The sequence below is a fragment of the Takifugu flavidus genome, chromosome 4 (assembly GCF_003711565.1).
Source record: "Takifugu flavidus isolate HTHZ2018 chromosome 4, ASM371156v2, whole genome shotgun sequence".
Taxonomy (NCBI): domain Eukaryota; kingdom Metazoa; phylum Chordata; class Actinopteri; order Tetraodontiformes; family Tetraodontidae; genus Takifugu; species Takifugu flavidus.
Window position 1 is genome coordinate 11365290 of NC_079523.1, and position 22420 is coordinate 11387709.

The window sequence follows — 22420 nt, forward strand, 5'->3', positions numbered from 1 at the left end:
AGAGAGAGAGTGATTTAAAATCTGTTTATAGTCAAGCGTGCAAATCATCCTTTTCCATCGATCTGTTTTCTTTAAATCACCTTTTTCTTGATCAGGGACTGCTAGTTTCTGCCCACAAAACTACATCTCGGAGCACCTCCATGGAACTCCTATTTTCATACATTCAAAAGTAAACGAAATATGCTCATGCAAATTAACAGCAACAACAGGTTGCCAAATCCTTCACTCGATGCCTTTGTCCTTCAGCTCGGCCCGGACCCTCTTCAGGTAGTCAGGATCAGGGTATCCGAAACTGGGAATAAGGAGGGGAAAAGTTAATATATGACACCAAAGTAGGCTTGACAGACCTACGACCGAGCTGCCGTACTTCGATGGTCCACCCCAAATTGAGGTCTTGTGGTGAATGTCGTTCCAGGTCACTTGATTATTTGCACTAGTTGTTCTGGATTCTCCGATGGTGAAAATGAGCTTCTGGTCAAATGCTTTCCTCAGCAGCTGCAGCACCTCTTTACCTTCCTTGTTGTTTGGCAGATACGCCTTTCTCGAAATACCCTCGTACCGCATTCCTGGATTTTGGTGTTTTTCCTGCCAGAGGAGAAAAGATGAAGTTCTAAACATAGTTCCCAATGAACCATCTCCACTTTTTGGACATTTACCGTCTGTCTTCCGCTTGGAATATTATAGTTGATGACTATAGTGCCACATTTAGTGAATCCAGGGAGTGATGTGCCGATTATGTTTGTTGTCATTGTTCCATCTGGCTGATTGCCCACCATCATACCAAAGACATGTTTGCACACAGGGCAGCACGGCCCCATGCTGTTTACTGCCTGAAGGAGGCATTTACGGCAGAATTCATGTGTACAGTCAAGCTGTGTTCCGTCTGTCATTTTGTCTAAACATATGGGACAGGTGTTTACATTGCTGTCATCTCCTGTCATGCATTTGTTTTTGACCACGCTGTCTCCTGACTGGCCTTTCAACTTTGGCATGTTCTCCGGTGGGTCTGCTGGGTAGTCCTGTGGGCCGGTGAAGCCCATGGCACCCCTGGGCTGGTTAAAGTTGAATAGAGAGGTGATAATCATCCTACACAGATGCAAAAGCGCCCTGACAGCATGGCTCTCCAACGCCGCATTTCTCCCTTTAGCCGCTTGGACCCTGACTTTGCCTCGGTCGTCAATGGACTCGACAAACTGCACACCGAACTTTCTTTGAATTTCAAGGAAGGGATGAATATAGGATGTAGTCATCAGTTTCCAGGTGCTCTCGTCTATGGTTATTCCCCCACTAAATAAAGGGTCACTAATGTTCATTTTAACATCGCCTGGCTTCTGCTGATACAGTGGAACATCAACTGAACCTGAGGCACCGCTGGAAAACTCTCTGTTTTGACTTGGCCCATTTTGTTCCAGAGAGGACTGAACAAGCCGTTCGTCCTCCTCGGGTTTGTCATTTCTTGTCATCGTGTCTTTCGCCTCTTCTGGATAGGGACGCTTGGGGGCAATACCAGAGCCATGGGGTTGACCTGATAAACTCTGGAGAAGAGCCTTGAACTCATAGAGGGCTCTATCTGGATTTCCCTTTCCTTTGCCTTTAGCAAACACCACCTTCGCTTCCAAGGTACAGTTGTTTCTTTCCTCGATGCGGCGGATTTCGTTCCTGTTGGTGCTCCACAGTGCCTGGAAAACCTCTGCTTTGAGGTCCAAATATTCACCACCTGCTGCTGGAGGGCCGACACAGTTTTCTTCATCCACTTGTTCCCTTTCCTGAAATATACACGTGCATTTATTATGGAAAAAAGACACGATTCCACAGTTATTTGCGAGTAGCACATACGTATTTTGGCTCTGGCGGCGGCTGGAGAGGTGCGTTGGGGACAACATCCTCGGCTCCAACGCAACTAACATCCGTTACCGTCAGCGATTTTCCGTCTTTACCGTGCAGCGTCTGTCCCTTCAGCGCCAGAAGCTCAGACACGTCTTGAGGGAAGGCGAAACGAGTGAGAAAGGCAAAAACAGCATTGACCGAAACAGTGATGTGAAAAAAGAAGCACTCATCCAGCACCTGGAGGCGGTTCGATCGACACCACTACCGCCGTCTTGTCCTCAGACATGTTCAACACATGACATGTTACTTCGTCTGTGGGTTCCTTCTTGAGGGTCCTGGCCCAGGTCTGGAGGATTTTCGGCAGAACAAATTTCCTTCTGTTCAGGTCGTCATCTTCAGGCCACTGGATACGGAGCGTGGCTTGGAGGACATTCTTGTCCTGCTCTGAATTCTTCAGGAAGAGAAAATGCCATTTCATTACAGCGCTGCTCTTCTATAATACAGTATTGTTCAAGATTGCAGGCAAGCATTTACAAAAAACATAAGGGATAAAGTTCTACTCTCTAAAAGTCAACCAACTGTTATCTGGCTGGTCCTTCAAGACTATCTGTTTTGTAAGTCTATTCCCGTTTAGTAACTGAATCCGCCTGTCTCTTCAGCAATACCAAGGGTTTCCATTTAAGTTACATAGATTCCCTTTCGTTTTTAAAGAACGTGCAGCCATGTTGAAATGATCCACTTCATCTCTAAAACACACCTGGACACCTAAATAAAACTAGTTTATTACCACATGTTGAGAGGCAAAGACTGGACGGATAGAGAGACATGAAATGTTCACCTCTTGAGATGTTGTTGGCGCCTCTGATAGCTAAAGTTTGAAGGATAAAAAAAAGAAACATTGTGAAAAATATCTGCAGCGAAAGCACCGAGACGCGTCCTCCCACCATTTTTAATGTTAGAGGGATTTTTCAGGTTAATACTCACGTCCATCGGCTCGTCGCTGTCTCCGGTCGACATGTTATCTAAAACAACACGAATAACAACAAAAATCAACGCAACGGAGAAAGTTCAAATAGCATTCAGACTCGTTTTACTCTTCACCTTCACGGTCACAACAAGCTAGTGGAAGATTTCCGCTTCGCCATAGCGTTTTAAAGGTCGACGTTTTAAGCATAAAGTTACGCACCGGTGCCTTATACATGTATATTAATTACAAATAGAAGCTACAGGAATTACCTTAGGTGGTCTTTTGATCCCGAATGTTCGAGAAAATGAAAGTGAAACTAACGTTGCTGCGTCAGATGTGTGTTCCGTCAATACATCATGAGCACTTCATGGACCCCAGGGCATGTGGGGCGGACTGAGATTTGATATCGTCCTGACTACCAAGGTACGAAGGGGAAAAAAATTCACATTACATTTTAAAAAAAACAACAAAAAAACTCTTTGTAAGGTTTGTAAGACTACTGAAAACATTTTTTATTTTTTAAGTTTTTTATTTTTAAGATATCGTGTTCATTGCAGTGGGCATCAGAACGCCAGACATAAGAAATGGAACCTTAATGGCAACTAGTTAGTCCCCCCCTCCAAAAAAAGTCAACATAAGAATGAGTTCAACTTCCTCCGGGACCAGAAAAGTGGCAGGAACCAAAGCCCCACCCCTTTACATTTGGTATCATTGAAAAGCCCTCGATGTCCTCTTTAGAAAGCAAGAGCAGTTAATGCAGTAGTATGCTGTGGGTGGGAGATCTTCAGGCTTACAAATGTCTTCCACAGGGGAAAAATTTAGAAAAATAGAAAAATAGAAGCATAGTCTTCTATTATGCTGTGAGTGAGTTGTTGTTGTTTTTTTTAACTACATTTATGCAACATCATGGTACTCTTGTTCAGAATATTCTACACTATCATTCATAAAGAAGCTTTTATAGAAGCGTACTGGTGTAAAAAGAGTTTCTTAGCTTTTATATTTGACATTTCTGGCACAGGCAGAAAGACTCACAGATAGACACACATGCACACACACACACACACACACACACACACAGAATAATTCAAGAATAGGTCTGTAACAGCCAGATAACATGTGCAAATGCAAACTTTTATTGTTTCTCTGGTAACACCATCCATGATATCTGATCTAAAAGCTATGCAAATACTCATGAAAGCCAACATGATGGTGGCTAAGGCCTAAAAACGTGTGTCTTGTGGAAAGTAAAACATATAAAACTGATCTTAAAGCGAAACTCCAAACAACCATGGCAATTTGCATCAAAATACAGAGACGGTGATAAAAACCCAACAAGCCTGCCTGTGACGAACCGACTAAAATACTGTAGTGGTCTGAAAATATACAGAAAAAAAATAGCCTTCAGTCTAAAACTGTTGCACGTATTCTAAGACTATTGCAGCATTAAAGCCATCAAAGCAACAACAATGACAAATATGACTTCATACTTTATAAATCTCCTTCTGTAACAAGACCTTCAGTCAACACAACCATTTTTAATCCCTCCAGTTCATCTTTGGTGGAACTATTTACGTGTGTGGATGAACATTGCAGCGTTAATACACAGACAGCTGAGTATATGTGCGTAAGGCTGCCACGGCGGTATCTGGATGCAAATGTGGGCGGGAGAAGGCATCTGTGTGACAAGCAGCGGTAACACCAGGTCCAAAGATGACATCATCCCGTGATGGTCATCATCGTCTCCAGCAGACGGGATCATTCAGCATCGTCTCTCAGAGTGAACCTGGAACAGACAGAGGAAGCGCAACAGCGGTTTTAAAACTCAGAGGACTCCTGCAGGATTGCCAGCTGTTCCGCTGCTCTTGTCACTGTTGACTCACCAGTCTGTGACACCAGCAACCAGGTTGATCTGAGCCAACTCGATCTGCACCTGAAGAGAGAAGGTGCATATTCACACATGTGGAAAGCACATGTTACAGCATTACCAGATTAGCATTAGCGTGCAGCTACGTGTTGTGCAACGTGTGCAGTGTTGACGGAGGTCAGAGTCCAGACCAACCTGGCCGATGACGTCACGGCTCCTGAATGAGGCCGAGTTGTTCTTCACTGTCACGCTGAGGCGCCTGAATCTGAGCTCGTCCAGAGGCAGGTCATACTCGAACCTAACAGGAGGTGCAAAGGATGGAGAGAAGTGAGACAGTAGGTCACTTAACTGTATAGAAGTGTGGAGCCAGTCCAGATGGCCGATCACCTCTCATTGTACTCGGGGTTCTGGTCTCGCTTCTTCACTGCCGTTTTCTTTTTGGTGGCCTTGTTTTTGTCTGGCAGCAGCATGAGGGAGACGTAGCTGTCCACTGCATCTTTGCTTTGGGGCAGCAAACCTCTGTACACCAGAAAATGCAGCAAGAATACTTAAAATGTTGCTTCTTTTTACCGTATTGGCCCGAATATAAGACGGTGTTTTTTTGCGTTGAAACAAGACTGAAAAAGTGGGGGTCGTCTTAATATTCGCGGTCTAGACATTATACCCATTGACAACGCTAGATGGCGCCAGATATATTTGAAGCGAATGTTGAACTTAACGTCCCAGGCCAACGCGAACCCCTGTCACGAAGAAGAAAAATAATAATAGCGGTAGCACGAAGAAGAAAAATAAAAAATAGCGGTAAGAAAGAAAAGAGAAGAAAATAAGAGAAGAGATAACAGAAAATAGAGAAATGTAGCGACAATCTGGAGAAAAGTGGGTCGAAGATATAATCATTTGTTTCAGATGTACTGTAATTATTTTCTGTATAAAAATTAAATTTGGTGTTCAAAAAATCTTTTTTCAAACTTGAGTCTTGAAAAAGAGGGGGTCGTCTTATAATCAGGGTCGTCTTATATTCGGGCCAATACGGGTAGAACATTGTGAAAACCACAATGTCATGCAAATGACGAGGGAGAGCAAACACACCTGCAGGCATGAACGACGACCATCAGCTGTCTCTCTAGCGACGAGTAGGACAGCGTCAACTTCACCTGACCATTCGTGGATCCCCAAATGGGGGCAGCGCAGGGCAGAGTCCCAGCACTGATCAGATCCAACATTTTAGAATCCAGAATCTATGAGAAAGAGAATAAAAACATGTGTCTGGGCTGATGGGATGTTAAACACTGAAGAACATCATTCACTCACCTTAAGTTCAGCCCTCAACAGGACCTGACTCTCAGGTAAAGCTCCGTCCAGGTGGAACCACTGGTCCATTACCAGCTGCGGCGCTGCAAGCAGATTCTTAACAGGAAGCACCAGTGATCCCATTGGCTGGTCCCACCCACTGGACAACTGTGACGCAACCAAGAGAGAAAAGATTCAGAGATTGATGTCCAGCTCCCTCGAGTTCATAAATGTAGATGAGCATCCGACCTTCACTATGAGCATCTGAAGTTTCGGATCATGGACCAAAAAGTAGAAAGACTCATTCCACTGAGGACTGGTACTGCGGTCACACAGCTTCAAAGAAAAGATTAACAGACGTGACGGAGTGATTACAGAATGATTACACCAGCAGTGTCGAAGACTCACTTGAGTTTTGTAGGTGGTTTCACCCAGAACCAGCTCAGCTCCTGCTTTGGGTTCCTTTCCGCTTTTCTTTAACTGTGAAGGACAAGACAGCCATTACATTTTTATTGCGTGAGGAGCCTTTTGTCGATATTTATGAGGTTTTCTTAGCGGGCTTACGGGTAATGAATGTGCTCCCTCTAAATGGATGAAGAGCAGAGCTGCAGCAGGAACAGCTTTGTTCTGAAAAGACTGAAGAGACTGAAGCTGCAGCACCTGCAACACAGACAGACAGTCAGTCAGTCAGTCAGTCAGTCAGACAGACAGACAGACAGACAGACAGACAGACAGACAGACATTTGCTGTGACTGGAGGATGCCCTTCACGCCTGAGGTGGAATCATCATTTTTGGACTGACCTCATCAAGCCTGACTGGATGTGACACAGCGGGAACCCATTCCAGGATCAAGTGAACTTTCCCGGACTTCACATCGTTCAGAGTGTACCACTACAACACAGCCAAGGCAACTGTAGTGAGAACAAAACACCCTCTGTGTTGGGCTTATCAGACAGGATCTGGTGGATTAGCCACTTACCTGATCGGTGTACTGGGATCTGATCACCTCGTTTAACCTAACACTGAACCTGTGAACATGAAAACAACAATCATGCAGACAATCTTACTATGCTAACACCTAGACAGGAATAAATATCATGATTTATATTATACAGGCTCACTTCTGTGTAAAAATTACTATGTCAAGCATCGGATGTATCTTTATGTGTTCATTCTGCCTGGCAGGTGACGCACAGAAGGCTCTAAACTCGTGACCCAAGTCACCACAAGTTACTGATTAGATTTTATGAGCGACAAGAAAAGTGCGACACCCACCTGCCCAGGAAGTCGTCGTTGTCCAAATCCTTGTCGTATGCTTCAAACTTGATCTCGTGGTCCCTGTTGCCCCTCAAAACCAACTGACGCCATTCAAAAAACAAAGAGCAATGCTGGTATGGAATGTTCAACAGGCTGATAAATCTTCACAACACGCTTGAGAACACATCATACCTCATACATCTCATTCCATGTTGGGTTCAGGTTCTCCTTGATAACGTGACTCTTGAATACAGTGCCACCTATGTTGATCTTAACGTAGGGGTCACTCTTGCCTTTCACCATGCCCCCCATCAGGTTATCCTTGGCCACCAGGTTCTGAGCCTCCAGTAGGTGAATCCTCAGCACCCCCTACAGGATGAACACTGAAGCTGTTAAATATGATGAAGTCTTCCATTACAGAAAGAAAACGAAATATATGGGACCACTTTATTAATAGGATAAGTTATTATATTTGGTTATTATAATTTGTTTTTAATTTTCCAGCATCAAACAAGATGGACAATTCAAATATTTGCGAATGTCTGACAAACCAAAGCTAACCAATTCTTCTCAAACAACATTTATAAAGAAGATTCCTGAGATGTTTTTAAAAAGGAGGAGTGATGAGATGGAAACATAAAGCTTTTTGGTGATAACCCTCCCTCCCCGTGAAGCCACCCGCTGAACCCACCTCTTTCCCAAACTCCAGCCCGGGAGCTGTGTGCTGTGGCAGAACTTCACCAGCTGCGCGGACGTCTGGGACTTCAGCCGGGCCTACTGTCTCGGCGGGAAGACCCATCACTGTGCCGTGGGCGAGGTCGCCCATATCAGCACTAAACACAAACAGTGTTTGAAACCATCGCCAAGTTTTCTTTAAGATCTTTTTGTTTTATTGACATTTTGTGGGTTTCGTGGCTTAAATTTCCAAAAAGGACGCAAAACTCACTCTTCTGTCATTTCCTCCAGATCCTCTTCTCTTCCTGCCTCTGTCTGTGCAGGATACTCATCCGCGGGTTTTATTTCTTCCAACAGCTGAGCAAATGCGGGGGAACGTTAGGAACAGAGACTGAAGACTGATGTGACCATAAAAGCTGGACTCACTGGAGCTGGAGCTGCAGGTGCACTCGGTACAAGGTGAGTGCCTGCAGGTTCAGCAGGAGTATAGTCGTCTGTGGCGTCGTCTTCCGCTGCTCTGAATAATATGAAAAACACACATCTTACATGTTGAAACTTGCACTAGTTTGCAGTTTATTATCAAATTAGCCCCTTACTCTTCTGATGGCAGCTCTGATTTGTCCTCACTGGGTATTTTGAAAGTGTGGTCAGTGGAAAACAGCACCTCTTCTTCCTTTGAAGCAGTCACGGCGGGCTGTGGAGCCTCAGTCATCATCGAGTTCAGGATCTGTAAACATTCAGAGTGTGTTGCTTATGCTGCGATGCATTGCAATGCATTACATTACAATAACTGTCCTCTTACCTTGAGTTCAGCCCTCAGGAGGATCTTACTGTCAGGTAAAGCTCCATCCAGGGGCATCCATTCATCCAGGACCAGCTGTGGTTGGGAGAGCAGCTGTCTCACGGGGAGTACAAGAGATCCCATCGGCTGGTCCCATGCGCTCGAAAGCTACACAGGTAAAGAACACATTAAAGATGAGAAGGGCAAAGGTGTTTGTGGCATCGGCAGCAGTAGACACTAAAAAACGAACAGCACTGACTTTCACGATGAGCATCTCCTGTCTGGGGTCATGAACCACGAAGTAGAACGCCTCACTCCACTGAGGTGATCGAGATCGATCACACACCTTTAAAGAAAACACAAACACAAGGTGTGAGTGATGGGTCACTGACCTTAAATATTCCTAGATACTAGATATCTTTCCATGCGGTATAGTTCAGATTTATGTTATTCTAAATACCGCCTATAGGGGCGCCAAAATACAACTTTTCACATTTTGAACGCTCAAAAAAATACAGCTATTTGAATATGGTCATGAGAGTAGCTCAAACAGCCCGCAGTATTTAAATAAACATTTACATAATAGAGATTGTTTTATCATTTTGAGGAAAAGGCTTGTAGAATCTGCCATGCCTTGGTTTTGAAGGTGGCGTTACCACACACAAGCTCAGCTCCAGCCTTGGGTTCCTTCCCACTTTTCTTGAGCTGGACAAATAAAATCAGAGAAAATATGAATCCATAATACAATTAAGGTGTGACCTGGAGTTCACTTTCTTTAAAAATGGAAGTAAGTGAATAATATAACTTCAACATCATGGATATACAGCAACATTTTTCCAGAAACAAGAAGGAAGCTTGACTTTGTCATCACTCATTTATAACTGTGACTACACCCGTGTCTCAGAGTAACAAATTACTCAGAACTCACGGGCAACAAGTTTGCTCGGTCCACCAAGACGAAGAGAAGGGCCGCAGCAGGAACGGTCTTGTTGTGGTAAGATTGATGGGACTGCATCTGCATCACTTGATCCAGGGTGGCACCATGGGAGACTGTCTGTACCCACTCCATTATCAGGCGCACACGTCCGGACTTCACGTCATTCAGAGTGTACCACTAAACCAGAGACGCACACTTATCGAATTAAAGTGCGATTACGCCACAGACATCCAATAAGTTATGAAATACTAACCTGGTCTGTGTACTGGGAATTGATGATATCTCCCACACTGATATTGACCCTGTCGTGTTGAAAACACAGCAGGTCAGGTGAACATAATGATAAGCCAATTAAGCCTCCAGATGCTGCACCGATAGAGAACTTTATTACCTGCCCAGGAAGTCGTCTTTGTCCATATCTTTGTCAAAAAGCTCTACTTTCACTTGCTCCTGTTCTGATTCAGGTTTCAGCACCACCTAATGAAAAGGTTCAACTCATTAAAAAAAAAAGGTTTTACCCTGTTTGAACTGACTGATGCTTTCTTACACACCTCATACATCTCATTCCATACTGGGTTGAGGTTCTCTTTGATCACGTTACTCTTGAACGTAAACTCTCCAACACTGATTTTTGCATAGGGGTCACTTTTTCCTTTCACCATGCCACCCATCATGTTGTCTTTAGCAATCAGACTTTGGGCCTCCAACAGGATGATTCTCAACAGTCCCTGTGAACAAAGAGAAGTACATACATAAGTCTGTTAGTATAACGCCCTTCGACAGTCACCTACTGTGTAACCTGACCTCGCCGGCAAAGCTGGGTTTTGGTGACGTGTGTGGAGGCTGAACTACAGCAGGGGTTGGCACCTCCTCAACTGTCTCCTCCATCACGGCTGGTGTCATTTCCTTTATGTCCAGATTGGCAGGTGAGATCTCTGAAGATACCAGAGTCTCCACCGGAGGGATGCTCGCTGCAGCTGACCTGAAAGCAAAAGAATCGGAGTTGATGGAACGGAGGAAAAACGCAAAGTTAGGGCACTGTTGAATAGATCCCACCTGTGCACCGTGTCTGTCTCCTGTTTTTGCGGAGCAGGGGAGGGCTGGGATGCAGATGTGGCCTTAGCCTTATCGGCAGTGACTGGACATTTACTGGGGATCAGCATCTGCAGTTGTGTTGAAATCACCATTAGTCCAGTTTGTTAATGAGATTTTGTCGCTGTGGTGACTGATGTAATCAAAGATGGATGAGTAAAGGATTGCAATACTGACTAAAATGGCCAAATGACTAAAGAAAAGGTGGAATCAAACAGTGAATGATACCGAGACAGGTGAAAAAGAAAGAATCAGAGAGTAGCACAGCAAGAAACTAAGTACATGTAATTGGGTAAAAAAGAGAAATATGAGCAGTAGCACCTTGAGTTCAGCCCTCAGAAGAATCTGACTCTCAGGTGAAGCTCCATCCAGATTGAGCCACTGGTCCAGGATCAGCTCTGGTTCAGAGAGCAGCTGCTTAACAGGCACCACCAATGAACCGATAGGCAATGCCCAGCTGTGGGAGAGCTGGAGAACCAGAGTGCAGACGTATATTTACTCTGCTGTGTACACATGGCTGAAGTGTTCCAGTATGACCAAGAGATGAAAACAGCATACCTTAACAACTAGAATGTCCTCTTTGGGGTCTTGAACTAGGAAACAGAAAGCCTCATTCCACTGAGGGGAAGTGGTCCGATCACTCACCTTCAGAACGAAAAAATTGATTTAACTTCAACAATACAAATGATCCCTTTCACACTGCTTTGATGTCTTACTGTAGTTTTCTGGGACAGTTTTCCGAGAGTAACCTCGGCTCCCACTTTTGGTTCCTTGCCACTCTTCTTAAGCTTTGAGCACAGAAGCAGATAATAAGTAAATGTGCAGCAGACATGAACTGCTTGTTTCATTAAGGTCACGTGTGAAGACTCACCGGTAGGCCGTTTGCTTGCTCAACCAAGACAAACAGTAAGGCTGCAGACGGAACTGCCTTGTTTTGGAAGGACTGTCTGGAATGGAACTGAAGAACCTAAGGACACAGAACAGAAACGATCGATTAAATCATTTGCAACAGATTTGTCTCTGTCTAATTCGGAAAATACCAACCTGATCTAAAGACTGTGCTTCAGAAGCTGTTGGAACCCACTCCAGTGTCAGGTGAACTCGACCAGACTTCACATCATTGAGGGAGAACCACTAAGAACAAATAAAGACACAGACTTTTCACCTTATTCTGAATTTCTTTCATCTTTTGTCTGCTGATGAATGTCTGTTATTCCATCACATGTCTTTGGGTATTCTTGTGCACAAAGGCCCCACCTGATCAGTGTACTGAGAGTCGATGATGTCTTTCAGACCGATCTTCAGCCTGTATTTTAGGACACGTGAGAATAGATTTAATCTTTGATACCTTGTTGAATTAAATAATCCCAGTTAATGCTTTGTAATTGTACCTGCCCATGAAATCGTCCTTCATGTCCATGTCATAATCAAACACCTCCAGGTGTAGCTCCTGGCCAGGCAGCTGGGTAAGAATCACCTATGAGGGACACAAACACCAACAGGTCAGAGAACTATAAAACTATTGCGAATCGCTACAAATGTTGTTATTTACCTCATACATTTCATTCCATGTGGGGTTAAGATTACCCTTGACAACCTGACTGGTAAATGTTTCACCCCCGACATTGATCTTCACATAGGGGTCACTCTTGCCTTTCACCATGCCCCCCATGAGGTTATCTTTGGGAATTAGATTCTGCCCTGATAACAGATGAATTCGAAGCAGTCCCTGAAAAACAAAGGCAGACACTCATGCTGAGAATGCTCCAAAGGAACCTCTCAGGTTGCATCATTTTCAGGTATCCTATATTACCTCTGTGGCAAAGCTAGGATGAGGGGAGGTTTGGTGGGGCAGCTCTTTAGACAGTCCCGCCTCCAGATTAGATGCTGTATTAGAAGAAATACGTTCCTCATCTAACCACAGAACCTGTGTTATAATAGAAAAAGACACCGTGAAGCCTCTTATCTTGACTACTCAGGAATGTTCTACTGGTTTTACTGTATTTATCAGGACCCTGTCGGCCTTATTAGCAGGATTAAAGCATGTGTATTGCTGCCATTTACCCTGAGAACCGCCTTAATATAAATGCGACTGGCTGATCCAGCCTTGTCCAACTGGAACCACTGGTCCAGAGAAAGGTCAGGTGTGGACAGCAGACGGGACAAAGGGATGGTCAGGCTGCCGAGCGCCTGCACACGGTCCGCATCCTTGACCTGGTCAGTTCAAAATGAAGACAAGCAACATCCCATTAGGTTCTTGGGACACCATCTACAGCGTTTCATGCTGAGAAGCTCCTTTTGGAGAAGTCACCTGGATGTCGATGTCCTGTTTGCGAGGATCTTGGATAAAGAAGGTAAATGCTTCCTCCCACTCTGGACTAGTGGTGGTGTAACAAATCTAAAAGAAATAAAAAAAAATTAAAAGAAAATAATGAACAATAAGGTATCATTCATATAGATTTTAGCTAAACGTATGACTTAGCTATACCTTGCTCTCTCTCTTAGTGTCCTGCACAGACAAGTGCACAATGGGATTAGGCTCTTTATTTCCTTTCTTCATCTAAAAAATAGAAGAAAAAAATGCATTTATGAAGGAGCATTTTTAGGTTACAAGGAGGGTAAGAGAATGATGTAACACAGTATAAATTATAACTTCAATAGAAAATAATTGGCAATATATACGAACAATCAGTCAGACTTTATGGCACTATTTATGGACATAAAATGTAGCACAGTGCTTTGCACCAAAAAATCAAACAAAGCAAGAACTATAACATTCTGTACCCAAAGGAAGACAACAAAAAGTCCTTAAATCGAGCACATGTGGTTAATGTGAGTAACAGTGTGTAATGTTACCATAGCAACAGCACAAATAACACGTGCCTCATACCACACCACTTATTCAGGAAGTCAAAACTCAGATTAAACTGATAAAAATGGTCATTTTTTTGCACACCAGTTTGTGTGCGACAAATAAATTTAGATGTAAATTTGTTCATTTAAAGTGGATAAAGTTAACCTCCCCATGGCACGATTGGGCCGGGGGCCAGGATGCCTGTTTTGCAGATTGGCAGACAGGTGGCATTTAAAGCTGTTGCTCAGCTTAACCACAGACACTGAAAGCAGCACTCAGCCCAGCACGAATGTGGGCACGGCGGGTAGAAGTATGACTCACAGGAAGTTCCTCAGCCTTGTCCAGATACACAACCAAGATGGCTGAAGAAGGTGGATCCCCAGCATTGCTGGTAATGCTTTCGTTTCTCTTCAGGACCTGGATGAGAACGACCGAGATATTAGAGTGAGAGCGAGCTGGACGGTTGAGAAATGTGTGCTGAGTTCTTCGAACCTGCTCCAGCCGCTCGGTGCTGGGCAGCAGGGACAGCCACTCCAGTCGGAAATGAACCCGTCCTGACTCGGTGTCTTTCAAAGCGAACCACTGTGGAGACAGCAGCTGTCAATACTGCATATGCTGCACACACTGGGACTGAGAACTTCTACTTACATCATCAACAACGATGGATTTCTTCACAATTCCCAGGTCTAAGGTGGTCCTACAATGGGCAGTAGTTCAATAAAATCATTCATCTTGATTTATGGATAAAGGCTCATATAAAAGCAGAGGCTTTAACTTGTGTTTAAATAACTGGGTACGTTTGCACCTGTCCGTGAAGGATGACAGATGAAACACAATGATACAAGTTAGGACACATGAAGTCGCATGCATTATGTACCTGCCCAGGAAATCATCCTGGTCTGGGTCTTTGTCATAAACCTCCACCTCCAGCTCCTGACCAGGAACTTCATGGACAATGACCTGACACCAGACACACACAAGGACATGAAAACTGACAGGGATGTGGGAGGACGCTGGCAGAGGCCTCATGTCGACAGGAATGGGCATTTCTATTGCTACGCCCATCTATTTGATCAGACTAAGAAAAACAAAATGGAATGAAGATGGTTGCCTTCCTTCACCCGGAACAGCCGGAACAAAACCACCTCTCACCTCGTACGTCTCGTTCCACTTGGGAGAGTCGGTGTTGTCCATATGTTTGGAGGTGAAATGCTGAGGGCCGACCCTCGTTATGGCATAAGGGTCAGACAAGCCGGCCATCACCCCTTTCACATAGCTGTCCTTAGCTTCCAGGTTCTGTGCCTCCAGCAGGTAGATCCGCACCACTCCCTGTACAAGAAAAGACTCGATGTATTCGAACTGCAGGGGGTCAAAATGTACCACAGTACTGGTATCGCAGGTGGTACCCTGGGCAGAGGAGAGCGCAACTGGGCCACATGCAGACCCTGGACCAGGGGGACAACTAGGCGATTTGGCAACACCAAGCAGGAGGCAATGGCATCCATAATCATGCTGTCAGACATAACACTAAGACAAAGAGGAATTGGTTATACATGGTTCTCAAGTTATTTCTATTTATAGGCTTGAAAATCCAACAAAGGATGTCTCCAGCATGACTCACTTAAGTCCAGGAATATCCAACAAATTAGTCAACCCAGTCCAATTGATGTCCAGTCGCTGGGAAAGAGAGGAAAGAGTATGAGAAATCAATAGCATGGAAGGCAAGGGTGCCTATATTGGGATGTGGGATATTGATGGGAATGTAAGGACGGGCAGAGGTGAGAGCTGAGGGACGCACAGGCCGCTTGATGAAAAACATGCTGACTGCCCCGGCTATTGGCACATCTCCGATCAGAGGCTCCAGAATCACCCGCATCATCCCATGAAGCTGGAGACAGAAAAGGATGGAACGTTCGTGAGAACTGGAGGCTCTCAGATGGTCAGGAGCCGTCTTGCCTCAACACACCTGTATTCCTTTGACTCCAGCTTTGCAGAAGTACCTCTTCACCTCCACGTTGATCTCCACGTTGCCGACATAGCTGCATGAAGGTGGAAGAAAACGGTCAAAAGCAGTGATACAGAGATGGGTTCACATCTAAAAGCTCACAACTGAAGCTTCACCTGATGTACAGATCTAACAGGACTTGTCCTTTGTCATTCTCTGTGTGTGCCTTGATCCCAACAACCTTCATGGCCTTCATGAAACAGGCAGAATAGATACCGATTAGGCAACATGCGCTGCATTTGTATGGAGGATAAGGTTAAGATATCAAGAGCAGCACCTTGTCTCCCATGTCCACTTTTGTGAAGCCAAATGTTTGGAGGTGGGTGCTGGAGGCTCTGATGGAAGGAGCGATGGTTTCCATCAGCAGCTTCTCCAAGTACTGGCCAACAAACGGCCACACCTGCTGCAGCACCTAAAGGAGAAACCTTTATATTATTAACTAGTAATAAACAACTCATGCTGCCAGCTTCAACTTGATTTATTGCATTCTAGATGAATATCCTGACCACACTGTTTGTCTAATGCTTTGGCATCCAGAAAGCAATAACTGAAGAATGACAGCAACAACTGCTGCCAGCTGAGTCTCTACAGCTGCTGTCCAGCTACTTTAGATCCTCAGAGAATCCTGCGCCTTCATGTGCTTAATTTAATATGAAATCTGTTGTATAAACATGCAAAGATTTCGTTTGCTACAGGGTGAGCTCCAAAAGCAGAAGCATTGTTTTCTCGCATGCCGGAGCAAATGTGGAAAGAAACAGAGCTGGTTTACAGTCGGAAATAAGTGCAGGGTGAGTCATCAGCCTCCTCTTATTCAGGATGAAACCCGAACAAGGAGGGAATCTGATGACCTCCCCCTCCAGGAGCCCATCTCAAATCTCTGCTTTGTCTGACTTTATGCAGCTTGGATCTCGTGGTCCTGGTTGGATGCAATGCTTTTATTCCTCTGTATTTTTTATAACAACAGCCTTGCTGTCTTTGGAACAGAATGAGAAATCTGAGGGAGGGGCAGATGACGACAGTTTTTTTTTAGTCCAGGAGCCTGTGCAGCTCCTCCCCGCTACTGTGAGCTAGGCAGCAATGAAATGGAAATGTTTAGTGGGCTGTCTGGCGCTGGGCCTGTTCCCTGCAGCACAGACAATGTGGCTGCTCCACCAGCGGGGGTGTGGCCTTTTTATGCAACATGGCAGCGATAGCAGCAGCGCTACCTTCTCTGCTAACACACGCTATACATGGAGCAAGCTTTAATACACAAAAATCCACACAAAAGCTGGAAGTCAGGCCAGACAAACAGATGTGTGCGCTTGCTACTTAATGAACATGGAAAAACTAGAGCCCTTGTGTAAGATAAGGAGAAGTCCAGGTGTGGTTTTACCTTATTCAGCCACTCAACCTTCTCCACATCTGGGAAATTCACCTAAAGGAAAGAAAAACAAAGTTAAACTGTAGTCAGAGGCTAATAAATACAAGGTAGGGGACGATCTGATGCAAGACTACTAATGTATTCAAAACAACAGGGTAAGAAAAGTCTTATGCAGCAAATAGATCAATACTTATGTAATGTTTAAACTAAATACCATAATGGTACATTCAATGTATTATTATTTGAATTAACACTTTAGCGTTCTAAGCCTGTCTTCCTGTATATTTGGGAGTGGCATCGGATCACCGTGGCAAAGAAATCCTACAGTCACGCTGAATGGTTATGCAAGCAATCATTGCAATGACTTAGTGATAAATTTAAAAAAGTATATCCACGGGAACAGGGTGTGGCAAAGGATTCCAAGTCAAAACAGTCCCATGTGGGAGCATGTCTATTTTGGTAGAGTCACAGGGTGCAAATTAAAAACAACCTTTTACACATTTTCCCCATTGTAATTTGGTTAGAGGAAGAAAACATGCATTATTGTCATGCACTCGGAATTGCCCTTAAGTGCGTAGGCAAGTTTGATCTTGAAATTCAAACGCAGATGTTTTGCAACTCCTTTAGCAGAGATAAAGCTGCAGCAACAATATCTGCAAACAACATTGTACGTCTGACATTAACACAACTGTATTTCAAAACATAAAACTGGCATAAAATCTATACCTTTGCATCCTTTATAACAAGAGGGAGAGACGTTTGAAGTAGAAATAGGCATTGAATTCTCGGACATTGAAGCTTATAAGAGGACCATATTGAAGGCACCACAGTTAAAACATAACTGACTGGAGCATTGATTTTAGGCTCTTTATTTTGGCTATAACCACATTAGACTCCACGGGCTCTACCTGTTTACCATGAGGGTTACTCTGACTTTTTATCGCGTTGATCAGGACAGTGCAAGAAGGTAAATCTGCAGCTTTTCCACAGTTGGGGTTCATTTCTCACCCAGGCTGGCAGCTCTCGCTTGATTCGGGACATTTGCCTGGACGTGCACTCATCCTCGTCGTCCAGAAACTCTATGGCTGACTTCAGACGAGCCTCTTTGGCTTCTCGGGCGTGTTTCCAGCCTGTGTAGACCATCATGCCGCACACCAGCAGACTGGTGCTGACACGGTAGTAACCTGCCAGGTAGACGGGCAGCAGAGCTCCCAGACATTTGCCAAAGGTCCAGAGGACAGCGACGGCGCTTATTCCCTTTGGCTTTGGAGCTTCTGTCTGCGCAGCCGTCTGTACCCTTTTCTCGGTGTCATTTGTGCCGGAACAATCGGCGGTGTCCGTCCCGATCGCTTCGGATTTGTCGTTTTCCATGGTGGCCATCAGAAACTCTTACCATTGACGTGGAAACACGCAGTTCACTACTCACGTTCGGGAATAACCAATCACGGTGACTGCTGGTCTCAGGCTTGGCTCCTCATTTAGGGCTACAAAATGTGTTTTGTTAGAGTCGCGGGACTTTTTTCTTGGTAAAATCTTGCAAATGAAGAAGACGACAGTTCCGCTCTTCACCAAGTCCCGTTATCTGATGAGGACACGCCCATCGAGTGACGTATAAAGCATCCGACTCTTGTGGATTGCGACGGAAAAAATCACGAATAAACTGCCGAAGTGTGCAAACCACCACTTAAAATGCATGCCATCCGAAGATCACAGAATAAATCTCTATTAATTACTTTAGCAATGGTCATTGGCGGATCCATTTAGTGCCCCAGTTGGTTTTAAAACAGTAGCCTGCTCTTCTCCCAAATCCGATGTAAACATACAAACCCGGGACATGCCTGCAAGTGATTATGTCAAAATGTTTGAAGACACACGAGGATGTAGAACTAATGACGAAAAAAAAGTTTACATAAAGGGCTCCACCCAAACAACTCAAGCTAGGAGATGGAGCGTTGAAGTATCGCTTAAGACCCGTATAGACGCTAAATGACAGCACAGGTTATGAATGCAGCTTTAAACAAACACAAAAGTCGTGTTTTTTTCTTTCCATGTTTATATGCGCAAATTACCAAAGATCATTTACACTAAGATATAAATCCAAAAGTTTCTCGACATTGACCCACAAGGGCAACACAGCGTTCCTATTTTCTTTTTTTTAAATGGCTCCAGCCGTTTTGACCTCCACATATTTGCAGATTGGGGCTATTTTTGGTCTGTTTGCAATGCTGCCGTTTGTACGAAAGCTGTTCGCAGGTCAGTGTGAAGGAAAAGAATGCATTTGTGTTGTCAGAGACGGGGAGATGCCCCCTGGTGGCCAAACAGCACTACAGCAACATCCTAAAAGATTGATGCGTTGTTTCTACTGTCACAATTTACAACACAAAAGGGAGAACATCTAAGCTATGGATACTACAGCACAGCGCTTCTGAAGTTTATTATTTATTTAGTGAGGCAGAGTGGTGATCCTCATGCTTTGACTCGCAATGGGGTACGACACCATCGGGGTCGTGGCGTGACTCATCGTGATTCCAGGCATAGGCTGCGTCATCGACACAGCCACTGGTGCGACAGAAACGGATACCGGTGCCATAGAAACAGGTGGCGCCATCCCCTGTGCGATAGTCTGTGCGAGTGCAGCCGACAGGGGTGTGATCTCAGGGTTGAGGTGGGGTGGAGGTGCCGTTGGCGGGGCAGCATTAGTTGGAGGAGCCGCGGGGGCTCCCGTGGGAGCTACCAGATCTTGCTGCGTCACAGGCCGAGGCTGCAGTCCAGCGCTGCTCAGGGTTGTGTGAGTCTGTGCTATGCCGTGGTTGTAGGAGCTTACGGCACCTACAGGGGGCGCCAGGCTCTGCTCAGTGGGTGCAGGGGTGGAGGAGAGCGTCATGACTTTGGCCTGACTTCGGAACTGGGCGTTCTGCTCCAGTAGAACCTCATTTGTGGCAATGAGGTTGGAAACCTGATTAAAAACAAAGGATTAGAGGAAACGTGTGGAATTTGCTGCCATAAATTAACAAAAACATTTATAATTTAACTGGTAAATATTATAGTAACATTAAAAAATCTTGAGCTCGTTTAAAAACTCTGGTGGTGCTGATTCTGTGCAGAACCTTTCTGCATTTCAGTGCGATGACGGGTACATTTTCAAACTTTTAAAAACCTCTCAAACAAAATGCTAAAGTATTAAGTGCTTGAGCAGAATGGAAGGATTGCACAAAGGACTCTATTACTGCAACAAATAGTTTCTGTTAATCAACTGATTGATTGAATGTAGGTTCGTTAAATAAATAGATAAGAAATCTGCTTGTTGACCTTCAACAGACGTAACTTTAATTGTATTACAATACAAAGACATCTTTGTGTTGAATTTAAATCATTTGCGACTGTCCTTCAGAGAGTTTGAGTTAGTTAATATTTATAGTTAATATTTAACCTTTTATTAGGCAATGAGGGTTTTTTTTAAATAAAGGGTCTTGCCACTACAGTCCAATTCATCTTAATATACTGCAGCACATGACACTATCACCTGAATGAGCCACATTGTTTTATTTGTTTGCCAGTTTTCAAAGTAGTGTTGCAAATGAACTTGGCAATGAAATGCAATTAAATGCCAAAACTCAAATTTTTCTCCATTGATTTTGACTTACACCATTATAAAATATTTCCGACACCAATGTCTCTGGGGTCTGATTAAAAATATGTCATAAATGCATGTTCAAAAGCAACATTTTAAATGTTTGGCAGAGCATTAAAGTATTTTTGTGTAACTTATCTAACCTGCTTCTTCAGTTCTTCCACCCGCTTCCTCAGAAGCGAGTTCTCTTCCTCCAGAAACCTGTACTCAAGAGGCCTTGGTGGGAAGGCTGCTTGGACTCCCATATCGTAGTGCCCACCTCCACTTCCATCTGCCAGGCGTAGCCCCTCCAGCCGCCGCCTTTTCAGCTGTAATGCAGTGTGGTCTAGTGAGGTGTCCAGAGAGCCCGCGTCAAACAATCCACTTTCAAGCAGAGGGTCGTAGATTGAGCTTCTTTCATATCGTCGCTGGCCTGCAGCACTCAGGGAAGGACAACCACTGAACCCACTGCCTCCTACTCCCCCGACTACAGTTGGATCTCTACAGCCACCCAAGCTGGGGCAACCCATTCCAACCATATTAATCCCACCACCAATAAGTCCTTGCATTCCTCCACATGTGCCTCCTCCACCACCACCTATGCCTGCACCAGCACTGACCATTCCACTGGCACCTTGCCCCACAACACCACCCACTCCAACCCTGGAAGAATCGTATTCATAGTCTTTTTGTACATGGCGAAATTTACATTTATTTCCCCTCTGACACTCTCCCTTTAGAAAGTCTCTGCAGATAGGAACTTCTCCACGACTATGTGGGAGGTCCATGGGGGACAGGCCGAGCCGTGCGGCCACTTTCCCTCTTAGCCTGAGTGGTAGTTCTCCAGTTTTCTTGTAGTAGTCCTCGTCCTCTTTGGAGCCATGGACAAAGCGGCAATTGGAGCGCATGCACTCCTTATTCTGGTGGTCATGACAGAAGATAAATTCATTCTTTTGCACACCCAAATCTGGCACCTCGTTAAAGTCTGGGTGTCGAAAGCGGCAGCGCTTCCCCCTCTTGCAGACGTTTCGGATGAAGTCCCTGCAAACGCCATCCAGTGCAAGTCCAGCGCCTTGACTGCCACCTCCACTGTTCCCACAACTGTTGCCATTTCCTAGTGCTCCTCCTCCCCCCATGCTCCCAGACCCTATAGAACTTGCTCCTGAACTGCCCCTGCCCTCCGACGACCCCCCTATCAACCCAGATCCCGGTCCTCCTTCCTCACTCAGATTACCAGCACTCCCACCACCACCTGACAGGTAGGAACTGTCCCGGTCAGGCATGACGCTCGACCCAGCGAGGGAGGAAGACGGTACTCATGTGTATACGGGGGACCGACGTAACCTGCAAACATATGCAAATCCAAACGAGTGACTTCATTAAGTTCTGCCATTGTATTATACTCACGAGTCTTGTTCCTGTGAGACGTGTGGCTGCCACCGCTTTGCTACAATATTGGTATTTATGTCCCAGTTCGATTTACTAGTTACCAGGTGAGCTGCATGTTAACAGGTAACCACCCTTTATGCACGATAAGTAGCCAACTGTGCTTGTAGCACAATCTCATGCTAATTTTAGCCACCAATCTTCGTCTACAGGCTAAAGGCTAATGTTGTTGTCTTACCAAATTGAAAGTGTGCAGGATCCAACGAATGGATAAAGAATCTCTTGGCAGAAACACGACGCTCCGACCCCTGGAACTCTATACAATAATATCTGCTGCCAAGACCCACTAGACCTGTTTTATTCTGGTTAACTCACAAGGCCTCACAACGTTGTTTACCATTTTTCGTGGTGCCTTGAACGTGTATTGTCGAAACCAACGAAGAAGAGACGGCGTCCTCCTTTTCCCGTCGTTGTAGCGTTTTCCGCCCTCTGGTGGAAATACAGTGAAACTCGC

General features: G+C 44.9%; 3 protein-coding genes across 3 annotated transcripts; all 3 read right to left on the minus strand.

The window, feature by feature from the left end:
• Window positions 1-9: 9 nt before the first annotated feature.
• LOC130524655 (uncharacterized) lies at window positions 10-3300 on the minus strand. Its single transcript, XM_057030971.1, has 8 exons — window positions 3064-3300; window positions 2812-2849; window positions 2666-2695; window positions 2065-2278; window positions 1837-1979; window positions 657-1766; window positions 368-585; window positions 10-292 (listed from the first exon to the last, which is right to left on the minus strand). Exons 2-8 carry the CDS (start codon window positions 2842-2844, stop codon window positions 223-225), a joined length of 1818 nt encoding a protein of 605 aa, XP_056886951.1. The 5' UTR covers window positions 2845-2849; window positions 3064-3300; the 3' UTR covers window positions 10-222.
• A 604-nt stretch (window positions 3301-3904) lies between these two features.
• Window positions 3905-18743, minus strand: esyt1b (extended synaptotagmin-like protein 1b). Its single transcript, XM_057030970.1, has 51 exons — window positions 17919-18743; window positions 16923-16964; window positions 15828-15962; window positions 15667-15740; window positions 15512-15584; window positions 15344-15433; window positions 15167-15222; window positions 14952-15072; window positions 14698-14874; window positions 14423-14505; window positions 14194-14242; window positions 14038-14127; window positions 13867-13962; window positions 13180-13251; window positions 13003-13089; window positions 12756-12905; window positions 12505-12618; window positions 12244-12420; window positions 12083-12168; window positions 11949-11997; window positions 11736-11825; window positions 11563-11658; window positions 11408-11479; window positions 11250-11336; window positions 11013-11159; window positions 10656-10762; window positions 10404-10581; window positions 10151-10327; window positions 9991-10076; window positions 9853-9901; window positions 9591-9776; window positions 9296-9367; window positions 8922-9008; window positions 8684-8830; window positions 8478-8608; window positions 8308-8398; window positions 8153-8238; window positions 7898-8039; window positions 7399-7575; window positions 7225-7307; window positions 6929-6977; window positions 6751-6840; window positions 6513-6608; window positions 6357-6428; window positions 6198-6284; window positions 5970-6116; window positions 5748-5896; window positions 5046-5177; window positions 4854-4956; window positions 4675-4724; window positions 3905-4577 (listed from the first exon to the last, which is right to left on the minus strand). The coding sequence occupies exons 1-51, from the start codon at window positions 18288-18290 to the stop codon at window positions 4550-4552; spliced, it is 5487 nt and encodes a 1828-aa protein (XP_056886950.1). The 5' UTR covers window positions 18291-18743; the 3' UTR covers window positions 3905-4549.
• Window positions 18744-19333: 590 nt separating this feature from the next.
• On the minus strand, window positions 19334-22378 carry zc3h10 (zinc finger CCCH-type containing 10). Its single transcript, XM_057030972.1, has 3 exons — window positions 22145-22378; window positions 20685-21864; window positions 19334-19866 (listed from the first exon to the last, which is right to left on the minus strand). Exons 2-3 carry the CDS (start codon window positions 21801-21803, stop codon window positions 19354-19356), a joined length of 1632 nt encoding a protein of 543 aa, XP_056886952.1. The 5' UTR covers window positions 21804-21864; window positions 22145-22378; the 3' UTR covers window positions 19334-19353.
• Between the last annotated feature and the right edge of the window lie 42 nt (window positions 22379-22420).

Coding starts and splice junctions, on each gene's coding strand:
- LOC130524655 (XM_057030971.1), bottom strand. CDS start 2,844: ATGTCGACCGGAGACAGCGACGAGCCGATGGAC. Junction 1,767..1,836: donor CGCCGCCAGAGCCAAAATAC/GTATGTGCTACT, acceptor TGTATATTTCAG/GAAAGGGAACAAGTGGATGA. Junction 293..367: donor ATTTGGGGTGGACCATCGAA/GTACGGCAGCTC, acceptor CCTTATTCCCAG/TTTCGGATACCCTGATCCTG.
- esyt1b (XM_057030970.1), bottom strand. CDS start 18,290: ATGGCCACCATGGAAAACGACAAATCCGAAGCGATCGGGACGGACACC. Junction 14,506..14,697: donor AGTGGAACGAGACGTACGAG/GTGAGAGGTGGT, acceptor GTCTGGTGTCAG/GTCATTGTCCATGAAGTTCC. Junction 4,578..4,674: donor GTTGCTGGTGTCACAGACTG/GTGAGTCAACAG, acceptor TGTCTGTTCCAG/GTTCACTCTGAGAGACGATG.
- zc3h10 (XM_057030972.1), bottom strand. CDS start 21,803: ATGCCTGACCGGGACAGTTCCTACCTGTCAGGTGGTGGTGGGAGTGCT. Junction 19,867..20,684: donor TGGAAGAACTGAAGAAGCAG/GTTAGATAAGTT, acceptor GTTTTTAATCAG/GTTTCCAACCTCATTGCCAC.